This window comes from Mastomys coucha, unplaced genomic scaffold, assembly GCF_008632895.1.
Source record: "Mastomys coucha isolate ucsf_1 unplaced genomic scaffold, UCSF_Mcou_1 pScaffold4, whole genome shotgun sequence".
Lineage (NCBI taxonomy): Eukaryota > Metazoa > Chordata > Mammalia > Rodentia > Muridae > Mastomys > Mastomys coucha.
In genome coordinates, this window is record NW_022196910.1 from 54,419,880 (window position 1) to 54,440,970 (window position 21,091).

The 21,091-nt window shown below is 54.9% G+C and overlaps 3 protein-coding genes across 6 annotated transcripts in view; 1 reads left to right on the forward strand and 2 right to left on the reverse strand.

Annotated features, from left to right (window-relative positions):
• B4galnt1 (beta-1,4-N-acetyl-galactosaminyltransferase 1) overlaps positions 1–3,461 on the forward strand; it is an 8,239-nt gene extending 4,778 nt beyond the window's left edge. For all 3 annotated transcript variants that reach the window (XM_031349221.1, XM_031349222.1, XM_031349220.1), the window contains 5 exons: positions 461–559; positions 701–891; positions 1,323–1,463; positions 1,653–1,893; positions 2,366–3,461. In XM_031349221.1, coding sequence (XP_031205081.1) covers positions 461–559; positions 701–891; positions 1,323–1,463; positions 1,653–1,893; positions 2,366–2,583 — 890 coding nt within the window. In that variant the 3' untranslated portion in view covers positions 2,584–3,461. The remainder of the gene's footprint in view (positions 1–460; positions 560–700; positions 892–1,322; positions 1,464–1,652; positions 1,894–2,365) is intronic.
• On the reverse strand, positions 3,089–10,801 carry Slc26a10 (solute carrier family 26 member 10). Its single transcript, XM_031349224.1, has 18 exons — positions 10,336–10,801; positions 9,769–9,879; positions 8,915–9,072; positions 8,545–8,709; positions 8,143–8,295; positions 7,212–7,294; positions 6,944–7,091; positions 6,727–6,840; positions 5,481–5,558; positions 5,301–5,396; positions 4,802–4,908; positions 4,616–4,685; positions 4,430–4,546; positions 4,324–4,327; positions 4,146–4,228; positions 4,002–4,056; positions 3,795–3,901; positions 3,089–3,324 (listed from the first exon to the last, which is right to left on the reverse strand). The coding sequence occupies exons 1-18, from the start codon at positions 10,691–10,693 to the stop codon at positions 3,286–3,288; spliced, it is 2,046 nt and encodes a 681-aa protein (XP_031205084.1). The 5' UTR covers positions 10,694–10,801; the 3' UTR covers positions 3,089–3,285.
• A 1,901-nt stretch (positions 10,802–12,702) lies between these two features.
• Arhgef25 (Rho guanine nucleotide exchange factor 25) lies at positions 12,703–20,939 on the reverse strand. Of its 2 annotated transcripts, XM_031349218.1 has the most exons (16): positions 20,740–20,939; positions 20,370–20,484; positions 17,994–18,208; positions 17,764–17,859; positions 17,009–17,085; positions 16,782–16,848; positions 16,505–16,608; positions 16,222–16,291; positions 16,022–16,111; positions 15,838–15,930; positions 15,594–15,644; positions 15,319–15,396; positions 14,939–15,139; positions 14,620–14,800; positions 14,154–14,365; positions 12,703–13,135 (listed from the first exon to the last, which is right to left on the reverse strand). In XM_031349218.1, exons 1-16 carry the CDS (start codon positions 20,836–20,838, stop codon positions 13,028–13,030), a joined length of 1,857 nt encoding a protein of 618 aa, XP_031205078.1. In that variant the 5' UTR covers positions 20,839–20,939; the 3' UTR covers positions 12,703–13,027. The 2 variants fall into 2 exon arrangements, with proteins under 2 accessions (XP_031205078.1, XP_031205079.1); XM_031349219.1 differs by lacking the exons at positions 20,370–20,484; positions 20,740–20,939 and adding an exon at positions 19,147–20,150.
• Between the last annotated feature and the right edge of the window lie 152 nt (positions 20,940–21,091).

Sequence of the window (21,091 nt, forward strand, 5' to 3'; positions counted from 1 at the left end):
GCTGTTAGGTTTCTGGGCAGGAGCTGTAGCTCAGCTATTCTATGCCTAGCATGCACAAGACCAAGGAAGGGGTCAGTTCCCAGCATGGCACAGTTGCTGGGACCCCTGCATGATGTCTCCTTAGGAGACGTCTGTAGATAATAACACCTGTAATCGCATTCAATAGGCAGAGGCAGGAGGTTCAAGAAGTTTAAGGTCATCCTCAGGAACCATCGTGCTGGGAGTACAGCTGGGTGGTCCCAGCTAGGCAGAAGAATGCTTGCCCAGCAAGTGTTAGGCTCAAAATTCAATTCCAACACCACAAAACAACATGCAAGTTTCACAGAAGTCAGAACGGTATGTTCTTGCCCACCAAGGTCTGGAAAGTCAGAACACAGATTAGGAGTTTAAAACATTGGCCCGCTGAAAGTCGGATGCTCTGCTAGCCTCAAGGGCCTAATTCCACATCCTTTCTTCCCAGTCCGGTTCTCCACCAAGGGACATGAAGTTGCCTTCACCATCCACATAAGACATCCCCCCAACCCCAGGCTGTACCTACCAGCACCCCTTCCCCGAGGAGGTGAGGCTGAGGTTCCTGGGATTAGGGAAAGAGGGAGGCTGACCCTGGGGGTGGGGGCAGGGCTGCTTTCCAGTTTCTCTTTTCCACTCTTCCCTCCCCCTCTCCCCCGCCCTCACACTGGCCCCTGCATCTTGCTTTCAGGCCAGTACAACATCAGTGCTCTGGTTACCATTGCCACCAAGACCTTTCTTCGTTATGATCGGTTACGGACCCTCATTGCCAGCATCCGACGCTTTTACCCTACGGTCACCATAATCATCGCTGACGACAGCGACAAACCAGAGCGCATTAGCGACCCACACGTGGAGCACTATTTCATGCCCTTCGGCAAGGTGCGCTGCCCGCAAAGCGGAGCGGGGGCGCCAGAGGACTCTGGGAAGGGGGCGTGCCTCGGTCTGCAGCTTCCAGGGTACTATTAAGGACCACCTGCTTCAAACTAACGCGTGCCCGTCACAAGACCTCCTGGATCAGGAATCCTGCCTAGCTTATTCGTTCCGCATTCTTGAAATGGTGCTTAATACCTATAGCAATACAATGGATGGGAGCACGAAGCAATGAAATACAAGACCCTTCCCCAAAGGGCTCAAAATGTCTAGGAAAAGAGTTGGGACCCACCGGGGTTTTTTAAGCCTAGTTTCCAGTCATCGGAAAGCTTTCAGAAGTCTAGAGCGGGACCCAAGCTGTTTTGAGTCAGGGGAGAGGGGAAAAGATGTCAGGGTTTTCCTGTTCCTACAGACTCCCCAACCATATACAACTCTCCTAGGGTTGGTTCGCAGGTCGGAACCTGGCGGTGTCCCAAGTAACCACCAAATACGTGCTATGGGTGGACGACGACTTTGTCTTCACAGCGCGCACGCGACTGGAGAAGCTTGTGGACGTGCTAGAGAAGACGCCCCTGGACCTGGTAGGGGAGGAGAGCCGGATGTGGAGTGGGAGACGGGAGAGCAGAACGTCCAAGGGTGAAGCGAGCCCGGGGAATAGTGTGGGCCCTGTGTGGTGCGACAGGGCGGGGGTGGGGTAGGGGCGCGGCGAGGAAGCGGCCTACTCTCGGGGGGACCTGGTCTTAGCTGGAGCATCCTCTCGTTCCCCGCAGGTCGGGGGCGCAGTGCGGGAGATCTCGGGCTACGCTACCACCTACCGGCAGCTGCTGAGTGTGGAGCCGGGCGCCCCAGGCCTTGGGGACTGCCTCCGACAAAAGCAGGGTTTCCACCACGAGCTCGTTGGCTTCCCAAGCTGCGTGGTCACCGACGGCGTGGTCAACTTTTTCCTGGCGCGCACAGACAAAGTGCGCGAGGTGGGCTTTGACCCACGCCTCAACCGGGTGGCACATCTGGGTGAGTGGCGCCCCCTCCTGGCAGGTCGTAGGAATGGGAAGGACCAGGCGCAGCTCTGGGCGGGCGCAACGCGACCACCTGAACCCTCCCACCGCGCAGAGTGCGGGTCACTAGAACAGTTTAGCGAGGCTGACCGAGGTCTGCACCTGAAACCTCCACTTTCTTCTGCCCGACGTCCCACTTGCACCTCACACGGCGCAGGTGCTGGTCAGCCATGAACTTGCCTTCCACTGCAGAGGTTACCTTGCTTCCAGCTGCTCCCCCAGGTTCAGACCCTACTTGGAGGGAGTGAACTGGTATCTATTGAAATGAACTCCACACAAGAGTAAATCAGAAAGAAGGAAGCTAAAGTGTCGTTAGCAACAGTTTCTGCTTAGCTGCCCTCCGAGTCCTGTATTTCAGTTCAGCGTAGGATTTGGCCTTCTTATCCCCTCAGGAGCTTTAACCGTTGCTCTCCCCACCCTCACCCCAGAATTCTTCCTGGATGGACTTGGTTCCCTTCGTGTTGGCTCCTGCTCTAATGTTGTTGTGGATCATGCATCGAAGGTGAAGCTGCCGTGGACATCAAAGGACACAGGGGCCGAAACTTATGCCCGTTACCGGTACCCGGGATCACTGGACCAAAGTCAGGTGGCCAAACATCGCCTACTCTTCTTCAAACACCGGCTACAGTGCATAACCGCCGAGTGACGTCTGGTTTGGGTCTTCACACTGTCAGGCTGGGCCTGCCTCCTTGTTCCTACCAGGAATTTCCAGCAACTGCCGCCCCAATCCTCACTGAGCACCCCACTGATGAACATCCTGGCTTCCCGACTCTTTCCACCAATCTGATTCTTAACAGGGGCTTGTCCTGGTGACACCCTTCCTTTCTGTGAGTGACCAGAGGCCTGATGGAGCCATATCCTCCCCTACAGCCAGTGCCAAGTCCTCCCCCAACCCCATTCCTATGGGGCAGGAAATGGGGAGGTTCACTTTCCAAGTGCCAAAGAGCCCAGAAGGACTCTAAGACCCTCAAATGGAAACACTTTCACCTCCTGAAGTGAGCAGGGAAACTCCCAATTTGCAACCCCAGGGACGTGCACCCCAGCTCTGGATCCAGCGCCGTGTGTACCCGCTCCAACATACCCCCACAGAAAGCACTGTGACTGTAGTTCTGTGGGGCTGGTGAACACACGGTGGTGAACACACGGTGGTGAACACACGGTGAAAGCCATTTTTACTTGTGTCTCTGTGGTACTTTGGGTGTAGCGGGGCTTGGGGAGATTGGAGATATCCACGTGGAGATGCCTAGACCCACTCCACGGGCTTCGGGTACTCTCAGCTTCATCTTATTGGTTGCATTAGGGAGGAGCTCAAGGACCGTGGCCTTCCTCACACTCTAAGTGACCGAGGTCAGACCCACACCGTGCAAATCTTTGGGCCAGTAGGTTTCTGGAGAAGAGAAGTGGACAGTTGGACAGTCCAGGAGTATTAGTGCCACATTCCCTGGGACCCACCCGTGCTCTGGGAGCATTTCACCCCTTAGTTCAGTTCTCCACCCTTGATAAAGGGTGCCCGAGACTCTTGAACTTGGCTAGGTTTTTTGTTTGTTTGTTTGATTGATGGATGGATGGAATGGTTAGTTTGGTTTTTGAGGTAGGGTCTCTCTATGTAGCTCTGACTGTCCTAGACCACAGGCTGGCCTCAGACTCACAAAAATCCTCCTGCCTCTGCCTCCAATGTGCTGGGAGATTACAGATGTGCCTGCCCCTGCCCTCCAAACTACTAGGCAGCTTCTCCCTACTTCCCCCTTGATCTTCCTCAGTCCCTTCTCCGAATCCCTCTTCCCTGGTCCTCATCTATTTTGTACCCTAGTCCAGCACCTCCTGGACATTCCCACTCATGATGCTCCTCCCGCTTACCAGTCTCTCCAGCGCATGCGCAGCTGCATCTTGGACGCTCACGAAGAGTTGTTCTGAAGTCATGCTATCCCAGAGTCCCGCCCGAGTCAAGGTCTCGAGCACCAAGGCTGCGTGGGAAAAGTATCAGGTGCTGGGGCCTCTAAATCCACCCTACAAGTGTCCAGTCAGGCCCCCACCTCCGAACCCTCTATTCTGCACTCTACGAACCATTACACTGAGCCAGGAGAAGGTAGATCCCATCATCCTGGCACCGCCTGGTGAGCTACAGGAATCAAACAGAGGGGTTAAATCCAAATCGAGGGTTTGAGAGGGATAACTGGGAGCTTCTCCTGAACTTGACCACTCCCTCACCTGGACCACTTCCCTGGCCCCTGCAGCATCTGCAAAAGTGATACCACTGAAGTCTAGGATCGCCACTCTGACAGGCTCAGCACCTAAGGTAGGAGGAAACAGATGCGCCAGCCGACTCCGTGCCTCATGACCAATCTCCCTCTCTGTCAGCCCACTTCATGTTTGTCAGGCACGCTACCTGGCTGTAAGCAGAGAAAGACAGTAAGACCACAGGTTTAGTCCGCAGAACCCACCAGCCTCCCAACCTCAGAGGGTCCACGCTCCTCCTCGACTAAAATCCTCACCGTGGTTCTTTCTCCAAGCCCCAGATGCCACTCCAAGATGCGATGGAACTGCCCACGGGTTGCAAAGTAGAGGGGTGCTGGATAGCTCAGGATACACAGACCTGGAACCTGGAGGAGCTAAGGGGTAAGACTGTCAGAAATGGCCTGTCTGATCACTCCTACCTTCTTAGGCTACAGCCCACCCACCTTCTGGCTCTCTCTGACTGGCCTGTAGAGCTCTGTCCCCTCAGCCAATCCAAGCGCCAGGCACTGCACCCTAGGGGAGAAGCTGGAGTCAGAGTCGCCTCAGCCTGGCCTGGCCTGGCCTGGCAATAGTCACCCAGGGTATCTATCCCCTTCCCTCATTTCAATAGTGCCCATCTCTGTGCTCACCTCTGAGTTCGGCAGACCACTGCCATCATAGACACGACCACACCCACAGCCAGGCCGAGGTCCACATTCAGGGTCACGACAGCCACCCACGTGACCATCCACACAGCCTGAGGGACATGAATATGGGTGGATTCCCCAGAAGGAACAAATATGAAAGGAATCGTGGTGGTTGGAAGAGCTCGATTAAGCATATACCCCAAATATAACATCAGACTGGGGGAGTTGGGAGTATGGATTGGGGGTATAGTTCAGTGGTAGGGAACTCTCCTAATATTTGTGAGGTTCTGGGTTCCATCTTCAGAGCCACCCCAAAATACCTCCAAACAAACACTCAGGCATGGTAAACTCACACCCCACCCTCTCCTTTTCCCCAATGTATGTATGAGGTCTGTATGTTGGAGGCTGCATGGATTAAAGAATTTAGGGTGGTCAGCTTTGGTCCGTGGCAGAACCAGGGGGTGCTTGGGGGATGGCAATCTGGCGTAGTGCCATTTCTCACAAAGTCCACACGGCTGATGTGCCATAACTGTGGAAGTTCTTGCATCTGGAAGAACATCTGGCGCATGCTGGAGATATTGATGCAAGCCAGGACAGCCTTGAGATGGAGAAGACAAAGGTTCTGGAACCCAGCCAGTTCCACTCAGGCACACATTGAGCAGGCGCCTCTTTTCCTCCCTACCTTGGGCAGGTAGTAGAAGAAGGGCCCCAGCCACAGCAACACTGCCAGGACCACTACGCAGGAGAAGAGGCCTGCCAGCTGCAGGGAAGAAAAAGCAGACAAGAGAGGGAGACTCTCCCGCATGGGAGCTGCTCTCCCTGGCCAGCCAGTCTGTCTCATCTTCTTCAAAACTCTCCCTCCTCCTCAGAAGTCTCCCTCCTCCCAAGGTTCCTTGCACACAGACATATGCCCATCTCACCCCATTCTTGATGTTCTGCCAGTCACACTTAGCCCCTCTCCCCAGCTAAATGCCTATCACTTGCCAATCCCTCCCAGATGTGTACAGTTCAGCCTCCCTATTTTTATAGCCCACTTTCATCTGCAAAGATCCTTTGGTACTGATGTTTTGAGAATCAGGCTAGCCATCTGCTTATGATACCAACAAAATAGGGGAAACAAAATATAAAGGTAGGAGTGGTGTGTAATAGTCCTTTCCTTTGTTGTTTTTGTTGGTTTATTGGTTGGATGGTTTGTTTTTTGTTTTTGTTTTTAAGATCCTTATGGGAAATATCAGAATTTTTTATCTCCTATATTTAGTGTGTGTGTGTGTGTGTGTGTGTGTGTGTTTTGAATGTGTGTAGAAGCACAAATGTGTGCCAGGACAACACACCTGTGTTTCAGTTCTTTTAGAATTCCACACTGGGCCTCCTCCTCCATCACTGTCCACCTTATTCATTGAGGCAGGGTCTCTCAGTTGAACCCAGAGCTCACTGATGCAGGCTAGCCTAGCCAATCCCCTTGCCCCATCCCTGCCATCAAGACAGGTCACCATCCCCGTGCAGTTGGAGGATTGAACCTCTGTGCTCATGCTTGTGCTTTAACCACTAAGCCATCTTCACAGCACAACAGTCCCGTTTTGACAGTCTCTATGTGCCCCAGCCTGCCTTGAGCCCCAGCTAGCCCTCTGTTTAGTCAGCCTTCCTAGTTCCAGAACCCTGGGTATGTAATACGACATCCAGCTGTTACTGCTTTTATTTTTATATTTATTTTTATTTATATGAGTACACTGTTGCTATCTTCAGACATGCCAGAAGAGGGCATCAGACCTCATTCCAGATGGTTGTGAGCCACTATGTGGTTGCTGGGAATTGAACTCAGGACCTCTAGAAGAGCAGTCAGTGCTCTTAACTGCTGAGCCCCCCCCCACTCTTTTCTGCCAACCCTGCTGAATGTTCCATCCTTTCTCCTCACCCAAGAGTACCCCTACCTGTGTATTCCCACCAGCATCCACTAATAAGCTGGTTGTAGCCAGTGTAGCGGAGTTAGGAAAGCAAGAGAAGAGAGAGGAAATGAGGTTGGAGACGCCGTGGGCCAGGAGTTCCTAGAAGGATGCAGGGGGATGAAGATGAGGAAGACACAGACATGGGGGAGTGAGGCTAGGGGGTTAACTCTGAAAAGGGATGTCATTCACAATCAAGTCACACCTGGTTGGGGTCAATAGTGTAGCTGTACTTGTCTGCATAGATGGAGGCCAGAGAGGTGGACACAGCAAAAGTAACCAATGAGATGGGCAGTGAGTCGGCCAGTACCCTGGGCAGCTCATCCAGGGTGGGGAGGAGGGGCTGAGGAAATCTAAGGAAGGAGAAAGCCATACTAAGGATAGGAAGGGTGGGTGCTACAGGAGCAGAGCAGACAGGAAATAGGAAGGGGCAGGGCAAGGGAGGGGTATCTTGGGAGAAGTCTTCCTCTTACCCTCCAGGCAGTAGTCCCACTACCTGGACATTGTATCTTGTGTCCAGGGAAGAGGTGAAGCACAGCACGGTCGCCAGAAGAACCTGAAGACAACAACACATCGGGCCTAGGAAGAGCTGGGGCCATTGGCAGAAACTAGAAGAAAGGTTTGGTTTTTTGTTTTGGGTTTTTTTTTGGTTTTGGTTTTGGTTTTTTTTCAAGACAGGGTTTCTCTATGTAGCCCTGGCTGTCCTGGAACTCACTCTTGTAGACCAGGCTGGCCTCGAACTCAGAAATCCACCTGTCTCTGCCTCCCAAATGCTGGGATTAAAGGCGGGCACCACCACTGCAGGGCTTAGAAGAAGTTTAACATGAAAGAAAATCCCAGTGCGGGTGTGGGGGCGTTTCAAGAGTGTATCAGCTGAGGAGGCCACATACTAACTCACCTACAGTGGAGGAAGAGGCAGTGTTTGCCTGGAGAGAGAGACAAAAGACCTAACAGAAGGTCCTTTGAGATTGATGGACACAAAAGACACACTTGAGCCACATGAGCCTTTCTAAGTGGAGAGGCGGGACTAGGTCTAAGCTCATTCGAGTTGCCAGTGGAAAGCTGTGACATTCATTTACACAAGAGAAGTAAGTAATCTAGGCAATGAGAGGAATTACAGAGAGAGCCCCTGAGGAGAGATATCGAGCGCTGGGAAGGAAGGAGAGGAGCAAAGAGGCAGGTGCTCAACTCGGGAAGTGGGGCAATGCGGGTGGGGGACGGGGGTGGGGGTGGGGGAAGGTGTCGGATGGGTCAACTGCTTTGTAAAGACGCTCGGAAAAGTGCGAGTCACCGGGACCTCTCGCTTGTGACTTCTGAGCATTCCACAAGGGGCGGCAGCCTCCAGATCCCACTGGATGTGGAGGATCCGGATAGCAGGGGCCAGGGATCTAGATCCTCCCTCACCATGACAACTTCTCCTGGGATCGGAGTGGGTAGCCGGTCCCGGAATCGCACGTTTAGTTCCTTGACCGGCACTAGCAACGCCAGGCTGAGCGCAGAGATGGTCAGTTCTGCAGGACTGCTCTGGGACAGGGCGCTGAGCACGGCAGCCAGCGTCTGCAGGCAGGGGCCGGTGCCACCGTTAACCTACCCCCTAGAGACTCATTACCAACCCAGTAGACCCGGGCAAAACTCTCTCTCCAGCAGCCATCAAGGCTTCTACATCCCCAGCGCCCCCACGCAGCTCCATAGTTTCTTACATTCCTTCCTTGCTTCCCTATCCTAACCGCGCCCCCATCCTCCGTCCCCACCGAGTCGCTCTTTTCCCGTGACTTCTAGATACCCCTTTTCCCACCCCACCCCTACCTTGAAGAGAGAAAAGCAGCCGATCTGGCGTGGGAGAGACAATCCCAAGAGGCTTGGCAGCTGGGACACCAGTACGTGCAGCGCGGCCCCGCTGGTCAGCGCCTTGACCACAGGCTCGGATAAAAAGGTGGACAGAACACCAAGCCGCAGCACGAACATCCCCAGCTGTAGAGAAGGCGGCGGGAGGTGGGGTGGGGAGGGGTGCAAAATCTCCAACAGACCAGCTAGCACAGTGCACCAGCTTCCCCGCCGCACAACTGCCACTCGGGACCGGAAGCCGAGTTCAGGGGTATTCTTACCCTCCCTCCATCCTCTGGCCCAATTGTTCTGGTCCTTTTCGGTGGATCCATCCCCTAGGGTCCTCGCTTACCATCAGCGTCCCACTCCCGAAGGCCACAGCGGCTGCCGCCCCAACTCTCCGAGCTTCCAATTGCTCCCTTTCGATTCCACTGAGGTTCCCTGCGAGCGGTTCGGGCACCACCCTCTCGACAACAGAGCCGGTCATTAGACTGAGTACTGCGAAAGTTCCTGCAGCCGTGGGCCAAATGCAGAGATTAGCTGTGGTGCGGCCTGGGGCAGAGTAGCTGCCAGGACTCCCACAGTTCTGGAGCCTCGTCCCATCCGCTCTCTTAGAAGACCTTTGGGGTCACGAGCTGGTGCAGCAGCCAGGAACCGGTGCGGGAAAGAGCTCACCCACGGAACCGGTGGGCAAGGAGGAAAAGAGTGTACCCAAAAAAGTGTCCCCTCCACACTCTGTCACTGGACCGTGGGCCTGTGCACCTCTTTCCCTCCTAGGTCGGGGTCCCTTCAAGTTGTTCCTTTTAACCAAATGTCACAGGGGACAAGGAGGTCCTTGGAAACTGCGGCCTCTGTACCCACTCTAGCAAGCCTGGGGAAGTGGCAGAGTTCTGTGCAAAGTGGGTGGAAATGGGTTGAGGAATTCCAAGAGAGGCCGCGAGTAGGGGAGGGAAGGGGACAGAGGGGAATACAGCCCCAAAGCTTTCAAGTAGCAGTCTTGCCAAGGTGTGTTTACCCCCACCCCACGCCCCACCCCGCTTTTAATCCCAGCACGCAGGAGGCAGGCACATCTGAGCTGGAGACCACCTGCTCCGTGGGGAGCTTCTATACCGTGAGACACTGTCTCAAGGGTGAAAAAAAAAAAGCGCCTCAAGTCCTTGCCTGTTTTCATTCCAAAGAGAAGTCATGGGCAGTCTGGCCACTCACCAGTGGACAGGTGTCTCCCAGTGCCCAGCAAACTGTAGATGAGGACGGGAAAGAAAGAAGTATACAGTCCAAACACCGGGGGCACCGAGGTCAGGAGGGCAAAAGCCATGCCTGGGGGAAAAGTAGAAGGAATAGGGGTGGGTGGGTGGGGTGCTTCCAGATACTGCCTTTCTCTACACTCTAGGGCTAGCACCAGACACTATTAATCATAACACCCGAAGGAACTGAGAGGTTAATGGACCTCAGTGGGAGGTCGTGAGGCTGACAAGGTCACAGATCCTTGCCCACATCCCTGGTGGCAGGTTTTGTGCCTCTCTCCAGTTCTCTGAGGCAGAACAGAGTCCAGTGTGTCTCACAGGATTGCACAGATGAGGGCGGTGGGGGTGGGGAATTATGATGGGGTTCCACAGTTCTGCCAAACTAAACCTCAAGTTCCCCCTCTCTGATCCTCCCCCTGCAGGGGCACGAGTCCACCATCTCACTGCTGGACCCTCAGCTCCCCAGGGCCCTTCCCTGAAAGCACCCCATAACTTGGAATTCCAACAGGCTGGAGTTGGAGACTCTTACCCTGAGGCACGTGCACAACGCCCACGGTGATTCCAGCCACAGCATCTCCGAGCAGCCAGGCTCGCCAGCGGTATTGGGGAAGCCAACGCAGCGGGGGCAGCCGTGCCAACAGCATGCGCCATGCCCCCGGCCCAGAACAGGCGTCGGCTCGCCTCCTCCGCAGCCAGGGTAAGCAGGGCTCGGCTGGTAGCTCCGGCTCCTGCTCTGCGCCCCCGAAGAGCTCCTGGAACCGAGCGTGGGTGAGAGGTTCCCTGAACCTTGAGCTCAGTGGAGATTTAACGTCGGAAGCCTCTTCCGGATCTGAGCAGGCCCCAGAGGCAAGTGGCCCACTCATTTTGTCCTTGGCCCCCTGCAGCATCTCCTGGTCTTAAGTACCCTCTGTCCCTTCAGCCCTGAGCCCGCCTCTATAAAGCGAGTCCAATCCGGACCTGTAGGGAGTAGTACTCTCTAAAGTACCTCCTTGGGTCAGGCTAGGGTGGAAAAAAAAAATCCGTGTTAGGCGTTTCCTCAGACATCCTTAGCTAGCTCTGACTGCCTGAGAGCCTGGGGGCCTGCTGTGATGGTGTTGAGAAACCACAGGAGAAATAAGAGACCCACAGTCACATCCAGTGACCCTCACCACTTCACGGGGGTGGGGGGGTGGGGAGGCGTTTTTTCCTTCATTTGCACTTTGAGCAAAGACAGAGACGGGTTCCTTTGGGTCATACGTCTTTCCCCGAGCCTCTGCATCCCTTCCACCACTGGAACACAAAATTCACAGCGAGTTGAGATTCCCCACTCAAACCCCATTCCTCATGTGTCATGCTTGCCCCAAGAAAAGTATAAAAGGCTTTACTGTTTTATAAGCTAGTACATGGTGGACAGGGACAGAGAACCACTCCACCCTCTAATATGGGTGGCTGGGCCTGGTTTAGGGGAAATATTGAACTAACAAAGATATTTTTATTTTATTTGTTAGGAGCCCAAAAGTCCTATAATACTGTTCCTTACATCCAGTTTTACTCTCAAAGTAGGCATTCAGAAGTGTTTAAACGAGTGCTGCTGTCCATCACTGCCTTGGCTACCCACTTACCACTGGCACTGGCGGGCCTGACTGCCCCAGGGGCACAAGGGGTCTGTCCACCCACTTCATGTACCCCTGAAGAGACAGACACAAAGGTTCTGAGCCCCAGGATTCTGCTGTTTGCGGTCATCCATTCAAAGATACTTTGGCACACACACCCTCACCACTCTGTGGTTCCCCCAGTCCCTGACTCCAAAGCCCAGGGTGTGGTCCAGAGACACCTCATGTACCTTGGTGGTCCCTGAAGAGACACAAAGGTTCTGAGTCCCAGGATTCTGTTTGCCATCATCCATTCAAAGATGCTTTGGCACCCCCATCACTCTGTGGTTCCCCCAGTCCCTGGCCCCAAAGCCCAGGGTGGGGTCCAGAGAGGGTGGGCCTCGCCTCTTCAATTCCTCCTATTGTTCCCCAGAAATCTTATCTGGGCCTCACGTCCTGTCCCCCCCCTTAGAGATCCGTCCCCTCATTGTCAGCCATGGAGACCTGGGGTCCTTAGGGAGGCTCCACATCTCCCCACCCCACCCTCACCCCAGTAGTCTATTGTCTGCTGAGGAAGCCCCAGTACATGTGACTGAGCCCAGGGGACTGACAGACACGGTGGGCACACAGATACATAGGGACCCAGAGGCGGTTAGCTGGGTCTCTGCACACTTGGCTGTCCCTGTTCCAGAGGCTGGGAGGGGCGAAGACGTCTTCAGCTTTCCACCTTAGCTCTGGGTCTAAGGAACCCTTTATGCTCAGTGTGCACAGACCTCACCCCTTCCCCCTCTCGATGATTCCAGAGCTGCTCCACCCTCCCGCTCTTCAGCAGAACATGGACGCCTCTGAGGAAAGGTACCGGGGCTTTTGTGTTTTTAGATTTAGATGATGGGGTGAGTAGTAGGGTCACAGCACAGTGAGCCCTCAGGTGGGGTTTGAACCCAGAAGGCCTGAACAAAGGGGTGAATACATTAAGCTAACTCTAGTGTCTCCCTTAAGCCTGAGGTCTGGACTGAGATATGATGCAGTTGATTACAGGTGAGGGGCAAAGATAGAGGTCTCTTATCTTCTAACATTCTCATTCTATTGTTTTTGAGGGAGGGTCTCACTCTGTACCCCAGGCTAGCTTCCAACTCAGAAATCTGCCTGCCTCTTCTTCCCAGGTGCCGGGATTAAAGTGTGCATCATCACATCCAGCCTCTACACTCTTCTTATCAACAGGGCCCTCCTCAAATGACTGTAGCTAGCAGACCTCTTCTATGCCACCTTACCAACCCATTCCCTTAGCAGCCTCTCCATCTCCCTCCCAAGACAGCAACCTCAGCGATATAGCAAAACTTTTATTCACAGGAAAACTCGAAAACAAAATCACAACCCAAGCCAATAATTTCTATCTGGTTCCTGCCCTCACCCTCCCTCCAAACCCCTACATATCCTCTATTTGAGGGGTCGTGGTGCATGCAGGGAGTGGAGCGGACGGATCCTGTGTTCCTTGGGCAGAAAAGAGTCCTTTCTGGTCTAGGTGCTGCCCTCCATATTGATCTCCCTCCCAGTCTCTCCCATCCTCCATACAGCGGGAAGACTGGATTCTGGCACATTGCCAGGATCCCCCCCAGATTCATTGAGGAATGATGCCTGAGGCTTTCGGAGTTACAGCTCATCTTCATCCAGCTTGGCAAGCCTGGCCTGACAGGAAGGAGTGTTCACAGTGGGAAGGGCTGGAGAGTCATGAGGAGTCTGGAGAGCATCACTGAGAACCTGAAGACAGATTCAAGTCAGAGGGTCAGCCTAGGCTACCAGTCAGAGGGTCAGCCTAGGCTACCAGTCAGAGGGCCAGCCTAGGTTACCAGTCAGAGGGCCAGCCTAGGCTACCAGTCAGAGGGCCAGCCTAGGCTACCAGTCAGAGGCCCAGCCTAGACTACCAGTCAGAGGGCCAGTCTAGGCTACCGGTCAAGGGTCAGCCTAGGCTACCGGTCAGAGGGCCAGCCTATGTTACCAGTCAGAGGGCCAGCCTAGGCTACCAGTCAGTCAGAGGGCCAGTCTAGGCTACCGGTCAGAGGGCCAGCCTAGGCTACCGGTCAGAGGGCCAGCCTAGGCTACCGGTCAGAGGGCCAGCCTAGGCTACCAGTCAGAGGGCCAGTCTAGGCTACCAGTCAGAGGGCCAGCCTAGGCTACCAGTCAGTCAGAGGGCCAGTCTAGGCTACCAGTCAGAGGGCCAGCCTAGGCTACCAGTCAGAGGGTCAGCCAAGGTCACCAGTCAGAGGGCCAGCCTAGGCTACTAGTCAGAGGGTCAGCCAAGGTCACCAGTCAGAGGGCCAGCCTAGGCTACCAGTCAGAGGGTCAGCCTAGGCTACCAGTCAGAGGGCCAGTCTAGGCTACCAGTCAGAGGGCCAGCCTAGGCTACCAGTCAGTCAGAGGGCCAGTCTAGGCTACCAGTCAGAGGGCCAGCCTAGGCTACCAGTCAGAGGGTCAGCCAAGGTCACCAGTCAGAGGGCCAGCCTAGGCTACCAGTCAGAGGGTCAGCCAAGGTCACCAGTCAGAGGGCCAGTCTAGGCTACCAGTCAGAGGGCCAGCCTAGGCTACCAGTCTTCTCTCAGTCTCCGCTCCAGTTAAAGACCCTAGTCAGGTCCCTCCTCTTGCTCCAGAATGAAAGAGAAGAAAGTAAGGATGAAAATTAGGAAAGTCGCACAAAAGGAAGTGGTGAGAAAAGGAGATGGGGTGGGGTGGGGACAAACGCCCTCCCCTTTCTGCCCTAGTAAGAAACTATTCTTCATACCTGTGTATCCAGTGGCAAGGGAGCTCTGGGCAGCTCCCCTCTGGGCAGAAGAAGCAGGGAGGGGAGAGAGCCATTTATGGGTGTGTGCATGCTGACCTGGGCCAGGTCACCAGGCCGCATTCTCCCAGGGCTCCCTACCCCAGGCCCTCCTGGTCGCCCCAGGCTGTTGGTCTGGCTCTCACGTCTCTGGTATTCAATGGGTGACTGTAATGCTGGGCCAAGGAAAGGAATAGAGATGCATTACAGAAGAGACGGGTTGCTTTCCCTGCCTCCCTTCTTCCTACTTCCAGCTCTCCTAATTTGGCCAATGTAAAGTGCTTGGAACTTTAGGGGGTTCTGGGTGGGTGTAGAATGAAAAGAAGCCAAACTCAAAGACGCAAGGGTTGGAGAGAATGGGTGGCTGGGAAGGGTTTCGGGAGGTCAAATAGCTTTGGGAGCCTCTGTAGAGGGAGGGTGGGAGCTTCACCGTTCAGAAAGTCATGCTGGCTTTCCAGGATCTGGGCCACTTGCTTGATCCAGGCTTGACTGACAGCAGGGTCTGAAGCCTGCAGAACATAGCGCTGGATCCCACCTTCTGGCCCCCTAGAGGTCAGTGCAAACCGGCAAGGACTGCCTTGGAGATTCCCCTCTAGCCCTAGGCAGCTCACCTGGATTGGCAATCAGAGACAGCTCTCAGATTCTGCGAGATCTTTCTCTAGCCCCCAAGAGCATCCTCCATCATCGGGTCTGCTCCCTCTATATGCCCTGCCCCATCAGGTCTGCTCCCTCCATATGCCCCACCCCACCTTGATGCTGTTCTTGTACACATAGCCAGGCTGCACGCCACCTCGGCCTCCACCTCCCAGGGCCTCACTGAAGATGACGATTTGCTCAAACAGGAAGACACGCCTCTCCCGACCCCGGGAAGAAAGCAGACCCCCAGCTTCAGGCTCTGTAACCAAGAATGTGTCCTGGCCCAAGAGCTTCCCTTGAGCAGTCAGTTTTCCCTGGAATTGAAGGACATGGCCTCTGAGAAGGCGCAACAAGAGTTTGAAAAAACGCATCATCAGCTTCTCTCCCTTCCCTCACCCAACGCGCCTAAGAAGGTAATTACTCATAAAGATCCAAAGTACCAAGACCTGAGCACAGGGACATTTCACTGCTGTGTCCAGCCCCATCCCCATACCTCAAATCCCCGAAGTCTCCCCAGGGACATCATATCATTGCATCGCTTGGGTACGAAGCACATGACCTCCACAGCTTGCTGGGATGCAGGTGAAGAGAGGCATTGTTGGACAAACAGATTTCTTACTACAGAGAAGCTCCTTTTGAGAGAGCCTCTCCACATATTCCCAGCCCAGGGGCCTCTCCCTAAACACCAGACACCCCTGAACCACCCGGAGACTGTGGGACCCACAAGGTGAAGAGGATGAGGCAGATACAGTGTCCTGGGGACCTCACCTCCAGCTCCTCTGTATCCATCCCAGCTCTTCTGTAATGCTTTAGAAAATCCTACAACATAAAGAAGAAAGCTCTGTGGAGCCCTCGGACCCTAAAGGTGACTGAGGAAATGACTGCCCCCAGCCATGTCCCCAGGGACTAGGATGGTCCTGTCCCTGGCTGTGTCCCCAGGGTGGTCCTGTCACCAGGGATAAGGATGGTCCTGTCCCCAGCAAGTGTCCCCAGGGACTAGGGTGGTCCTGACCTTCAGCAGCAACTGGTATTTCATGATTCGTTGCACTGGTTTAATGAGGAGGTCATTGAGCTGCAGTCGGTGTCCCAGCTGCTGCCTGAGCTCCTGGGGACAGGGACAGGGCAGTCATGTAGCCTGAAAAGCCTGTTCACACTGATCCTGTCCTTCTTTCCCCCAAGGCACCTCAGCTACTAACCTCAAAGTAGCTGTCCCCAAACTCTGATAGCACATGTTCTGACTTGGGTTTATTCTGGCAGTACACCACATACATATGCAGTCGGCGCTCCTAGCAGGGATAACGTTGAAGAAAGCAGGGTGGATAGTGATAAAAGAGAACCTACCTCCACAGAGCCCAGCCTCATCGCAAGCCCTTCCCCCTTTAAGGCCCAGCCTCACATGTTTGATGAACAGCTGAGCCAACCAATCAGGATCTTTCAAACACTGCTGCAGCTCCTGCAGGAAATAGCTGGAAGAGTTGTGAGAGAGGAGCACCTCAAACACTCCTGAGAGCATTCACCTCCAAACACCCCTGATATTCAGCTACATGCCCTAATCACTCTCCCTACAGAACCCCAGTGGCTCCTAGAATCACATCGGACCCACCCACGGTTCCAATCTGGAATCTAGGATAGAAGTGCCCTCCTTTCCCAGCACCTGGCTCCAGGGCTCCATCACTCACTCTCTGTGCCACTCATAGATCTGCTGAATGTTCCCAAACACAATCCTGTCACGACCTCGGAGACTCTCAGGGACCCCCCGAGTAGCCATGGTAGCCATGTAACCCTGTGGGAAGGATGAGATGGAACTATGAGTACATAAGCTCAGCCTAGGGTGAGCACAAAGTCCAGAAGTAGAGGGGATTTGTAAAGTGGCCTGGAGGAGCAACTTCTCTTAAAAATATCCCCAGGCAGAGGAAAAGGGTCAGTGGGCCATGGCTGGGGAGAAGCGAGATTTACCTCTACAATCTGCCCCAAGTCGTCCACATACATTCTTTCTGTTTCCACCAGCTCGCTCAGGACAAACCTAGAGAGCACAAGGGTGCCTTCACTTCAAAGTGTGGCTATATCCTTAGTTTACCCCGTTCTTCCTGCACTAAAAGACCATCACCACAGCTACCTCAGAGGGCGGTGAAATGTGAGGGGTCTTGGGGAATTTCAGTAACCGGAGTGCCCTGTGAACTTACATACTCCTTTCCAGAGCCGTCTTCTTCTGCTCTTCCTCATTCTTGGGAGCTTGAGACAAAGTTTCTTCTTCAGCTGGCTGCGAGGTAAGAGGTGGATAAACAAAGGAATACCTTTCAGTGAGAAGAACCTTCTCAGATCTTTTTGTTTGATTGTTTTTAAGACTTGTCTGAGCCGGGACGCTGGTGGCGCACACCTTTAATCCCAGAACTTGGGAGGCAGAGGCAGGCCTGGTCTACAGAGTGAGTTCCAGGACAGTCAGGGCTACACAGAGAAACCCTGTCTCGAAAAAACAAACAAAACAAACAAATAAACAAACAAACAAAAAAAGACTTGTCTGTTTTAAGACAGGGTCTCTCTCTGTAGTTCTGGCTGTCCTGGAACCTGCTGGCCTTGAACTTACAGATATCCATCTGCCTCTGCCTCTGGAGTGCTGGGATTGAAGTTGTTGATGTTGCTTTTATTATTATTATAGTTATTAATGAACATTTTTACATTATGGGGGCCATGTGTACAGGCACCCACAGAGACCAGAAGAGGGCGCTGTCTGCTTTGGAGCTGGGAGTCATGTGACTTAGGCGCTAGGAACTGAAGTTGGGTCCTCTGGAAGACTGCCAAGTGTGCTTACCCAGTGAGCCATGCGTCTAGTTCCTGTTTGATTGATTTTGAAACATGATCTCATACTGCCTGGGAATTGATCTGTAGCTGAGGTTGGCCCAAACAGGTGCATGTCACATGCCCAGTTCTATTTCTTCACCTGTGTCTTGTCTCCAGGACCCTCCAGCAATGTAGTCAGTAATGTCAGTTCTGGCAGCTCCTGTCCTGTGGTTAGAGTTGGCTCCAGCATCCAGTTCTAGACAGAGAGGGATCCAGTGACAGAGGTCATGAACAGTAGTAGTTGGGTTCCCCAGGTCCAGTGACACGCAACCGCCCTCTTTCCCAGCGTCCTTCATGGGACGTCCTTCTTCCGTAGGAATCCCTGCTCACCTCACATGGCCCACTCTGACCACTCTCTGCCTCAGCCTCCACACTGAGACATTGTTTGGAATGATCCAGCCATCTCCTTAGGCCAGTTACTGGTCCAGGGGGGATCGGAGAGCATGGATGAGAGCTGAGGCCAGAGCTGGGGCCAGACAGGGCAGCGAGCCCTGAGACGGCAGACGCTGACATACTCCCCTCACTGCCAGCAATAGAATAGGATTCTGACGGGAGGAAAATGACAGGTGTTGATGGACAGACTCTGGCTCAGCTCTGGGGTACTAAAGGAACCCCCATGGTGTCCTCTCCATGATGTTCAGACCCTGTCTCCCAGGGTCCCTTCATTTGCTACCCTCCTTTGAGTGGGCCAGGATAGAAATCTTTGCAAGGGCGCTCTGTGGAGGAAGCGCGCAGTAAGCACCTGGCCCCCGGGCCTCTGCTCCTCCAGTTCCGTGTAGAGGTTCCCCATACCCTGAGCATAGCACAGATATGGGGGTGGGGGCAGCCATCTGGGCAGACACTGGAAACTGGGGGTAGCCATCTGTTTTCCTACAACACTCCCCCTTCCGATAGGTACAGACCATTCTCCCGGGGAAGGGGTGAGAATAAAAGAACGCAGCTGTCTGCCACCCCCAGGTCCTTCTCCTCCCACTCCAGTAATTACTATATATATTGTTTTTAGACAGCGCACCTCTCCACCGCATGCACATACCCAACACGGGGGGAGGGGGGCAGTGAGGACAGCTCAGCGGGGTTATCCAGCAATTGGGAAGAGCTGTTTATAAGTTCTTATAAAAGCCCTCGCAGGTAGATACCCCCTCGCCCCATCCCCAGCCCACCATTCCTCTGTTCCCTTTTTGGAAGACTTTCAGCCTAGTGATCTGAGGGAAGATACAAGGTTTTGGGCCTAAGACAGGAGAATTTTCCCTCCTGGCTAGCTGACTATAGGAAAGAAATGGGTCCTCTGACCCTTCCTCAACTTGAATCAGCAGAAATCTAGAAGTGGAAAGAACCTTAGAAATTCTCTGTTAAATCACTTTTCTGGAAAACACACATACAGGCTCGAGCCCGAAAGTCCTAGGGCTAGAGTAAGTAGATGCCCTAAACCCTAGCTCAAGCTGCCCCCCAACTTAATGCTGGCCCCATCAGACCTCGCACTCACCACGTCCCCCCCGGGAGAAGCAGCAGCCACATTTTGCCAGCACTTTTCGAATCACACGGGGACAGGCACAGCGACCCCCTTTGTGACCCCCCCGCATGGCGCCCGGGGCCCCCCGCACCTCCCACCCGGGCCGGCCATGCAGGGGGAATCACGGGGGGCGGGGCGGGGAGGGCGCAGGGCGCACACCCCCCTCCCTCCCTCCGGGGTCCAGGCTTGGGGAGCGGGGGGAGGAAAGGGATGGGAGGCGGGGGTCCAGGAGTAGACGGAAGTCAAGGTAGGGGAGTCTGGAGGGAAGGCCGTGCGGGGCTGGGCCTCGGAGTTGGGCGGGGAGGGTTTCCGGAACCCTGGCGGTGCGGGGCCCAGGGTCCAGATGTCCAGCCAGAGGAAGGAGTGATGGGGTGGCCCGGCCGGGATGCGACAGCCGCTCCAGCTCTGTCTCCGGCTTCGGCTCAGGGTGGCTCTAGGCCCGGGCAGGGCGGTGCGGGGGTGCCGATTCCCGGAGCCACTGGAGCCGCGCGGGTCCGGGCCAAGCGGCGAGCGGAATAACAGGCCCGGCTGCGGTGCTGCCGCGGGGCGGGGCCTCTGCGGCCAAGCTCCGCCCCTCCGCGCTTTCCCCAGCCCCCTCCCCCAGGCACCTCCACGCTCACAGGCCGCGTCCCCAGACCTCCGCCCCTCCTCCCAGGCCTGGGTTCCCTCTAGCATCCCAGCTGTGACAGCGGGGCGCTGGGCTGGGTGGGCGAGAAGGCTGGAGGTGGGGTCTGCCTCTCTCGACCCTTGGTCTCTGAGATGAAGGATTCGTGGGATTGGGCCTTGGTTTGCGTGAAAGGTTCTGAGGTTCTGGCTGTCTCCCCCTCCACGCCCCAAGCTGGGCATGCGTGTCTGGGGAACACTTTGTAGGGAACACAGCCCAGGTGCCGCCCTCTCCCCCGACTCATCATTCCTCCAGGCCCCAGCACTCCAGCTAAAACTAATCACCAATTAAGGCGAAGTCCGGGCGCCTGGGTTGGCCCAGGGCCAGGGGTGGGGCGCGGGGACACTCCACTCCGCCTTCGGGGGCTTGGGACCCGCCGAAGTGAGGACACATATCGGGCTAGAAAAGAAGCGTGGTGTCTGCGATTTAATGGTCCTATACAAATTAGGTGCAAGCCTAATTTGGTGCTAATCTGAACTCACCACTTTGCGCAGGATGGCAAACTGTGCCCCACCCAAACCCAGCTTCTTACCGGGCTGCGGAGCCCAGGCGAGGACCTCACGTTCGCGCTCCCCTGTCTGATCCTCCTCGGTACAATCACTCTCTGTCTTGGTACTTCCAGGACCTAAGGGATCTCTCTCCGGGGGCTGCCGAGACAGAGTCACTGTAAGGACTCTTTCCTAGGCTGCCATGACCTCCACCTTCCTTTCTCCCTCCTGTCAAAATGCACATTATTCTGAAAGGGTCAACTAGAACTTGGCATATGGCCCTCTTAACTAAATTTATGGATCCTTGCTACTGCTCCATATAACTTTTGTTTGCGGGTAAACTGAATTGTGGAGTGCAATTCTTCTAAAGTCCTCTGAAGACCCCCGACCCCACCCGCGGCCCCTCCTCCTTACCCCCTCCTGCCCGGGTACGGCGCATGCGCGCAGCATGCCCCCCATGACCCCCAGTATCCGGTCAGTGCGGCCAGGGGTGGGGCGGTCCGGGGGCTTCATGCTGGACCCCTTCCCTGCTTCAAGTTTCAGGGCCGAGGGGCCACGGAAGCTGGGGGGCTCTGAGGCCTGCGTGCGTCCGGGGAGTTGCTACTGCCGAATCCGCCCCCCTGCCCGGCTCCGCCCCGGCTCCCACCGCAGCCAAACTTCTCAAAAGGGGTAGGGTTGTTCCTTACTCCACAAACGACAAACAAACCCCTCTTAATCCCGATTCCATCAATCCAAGTGTGGCCTAGGGCTTTGCAGAGTTATTGCA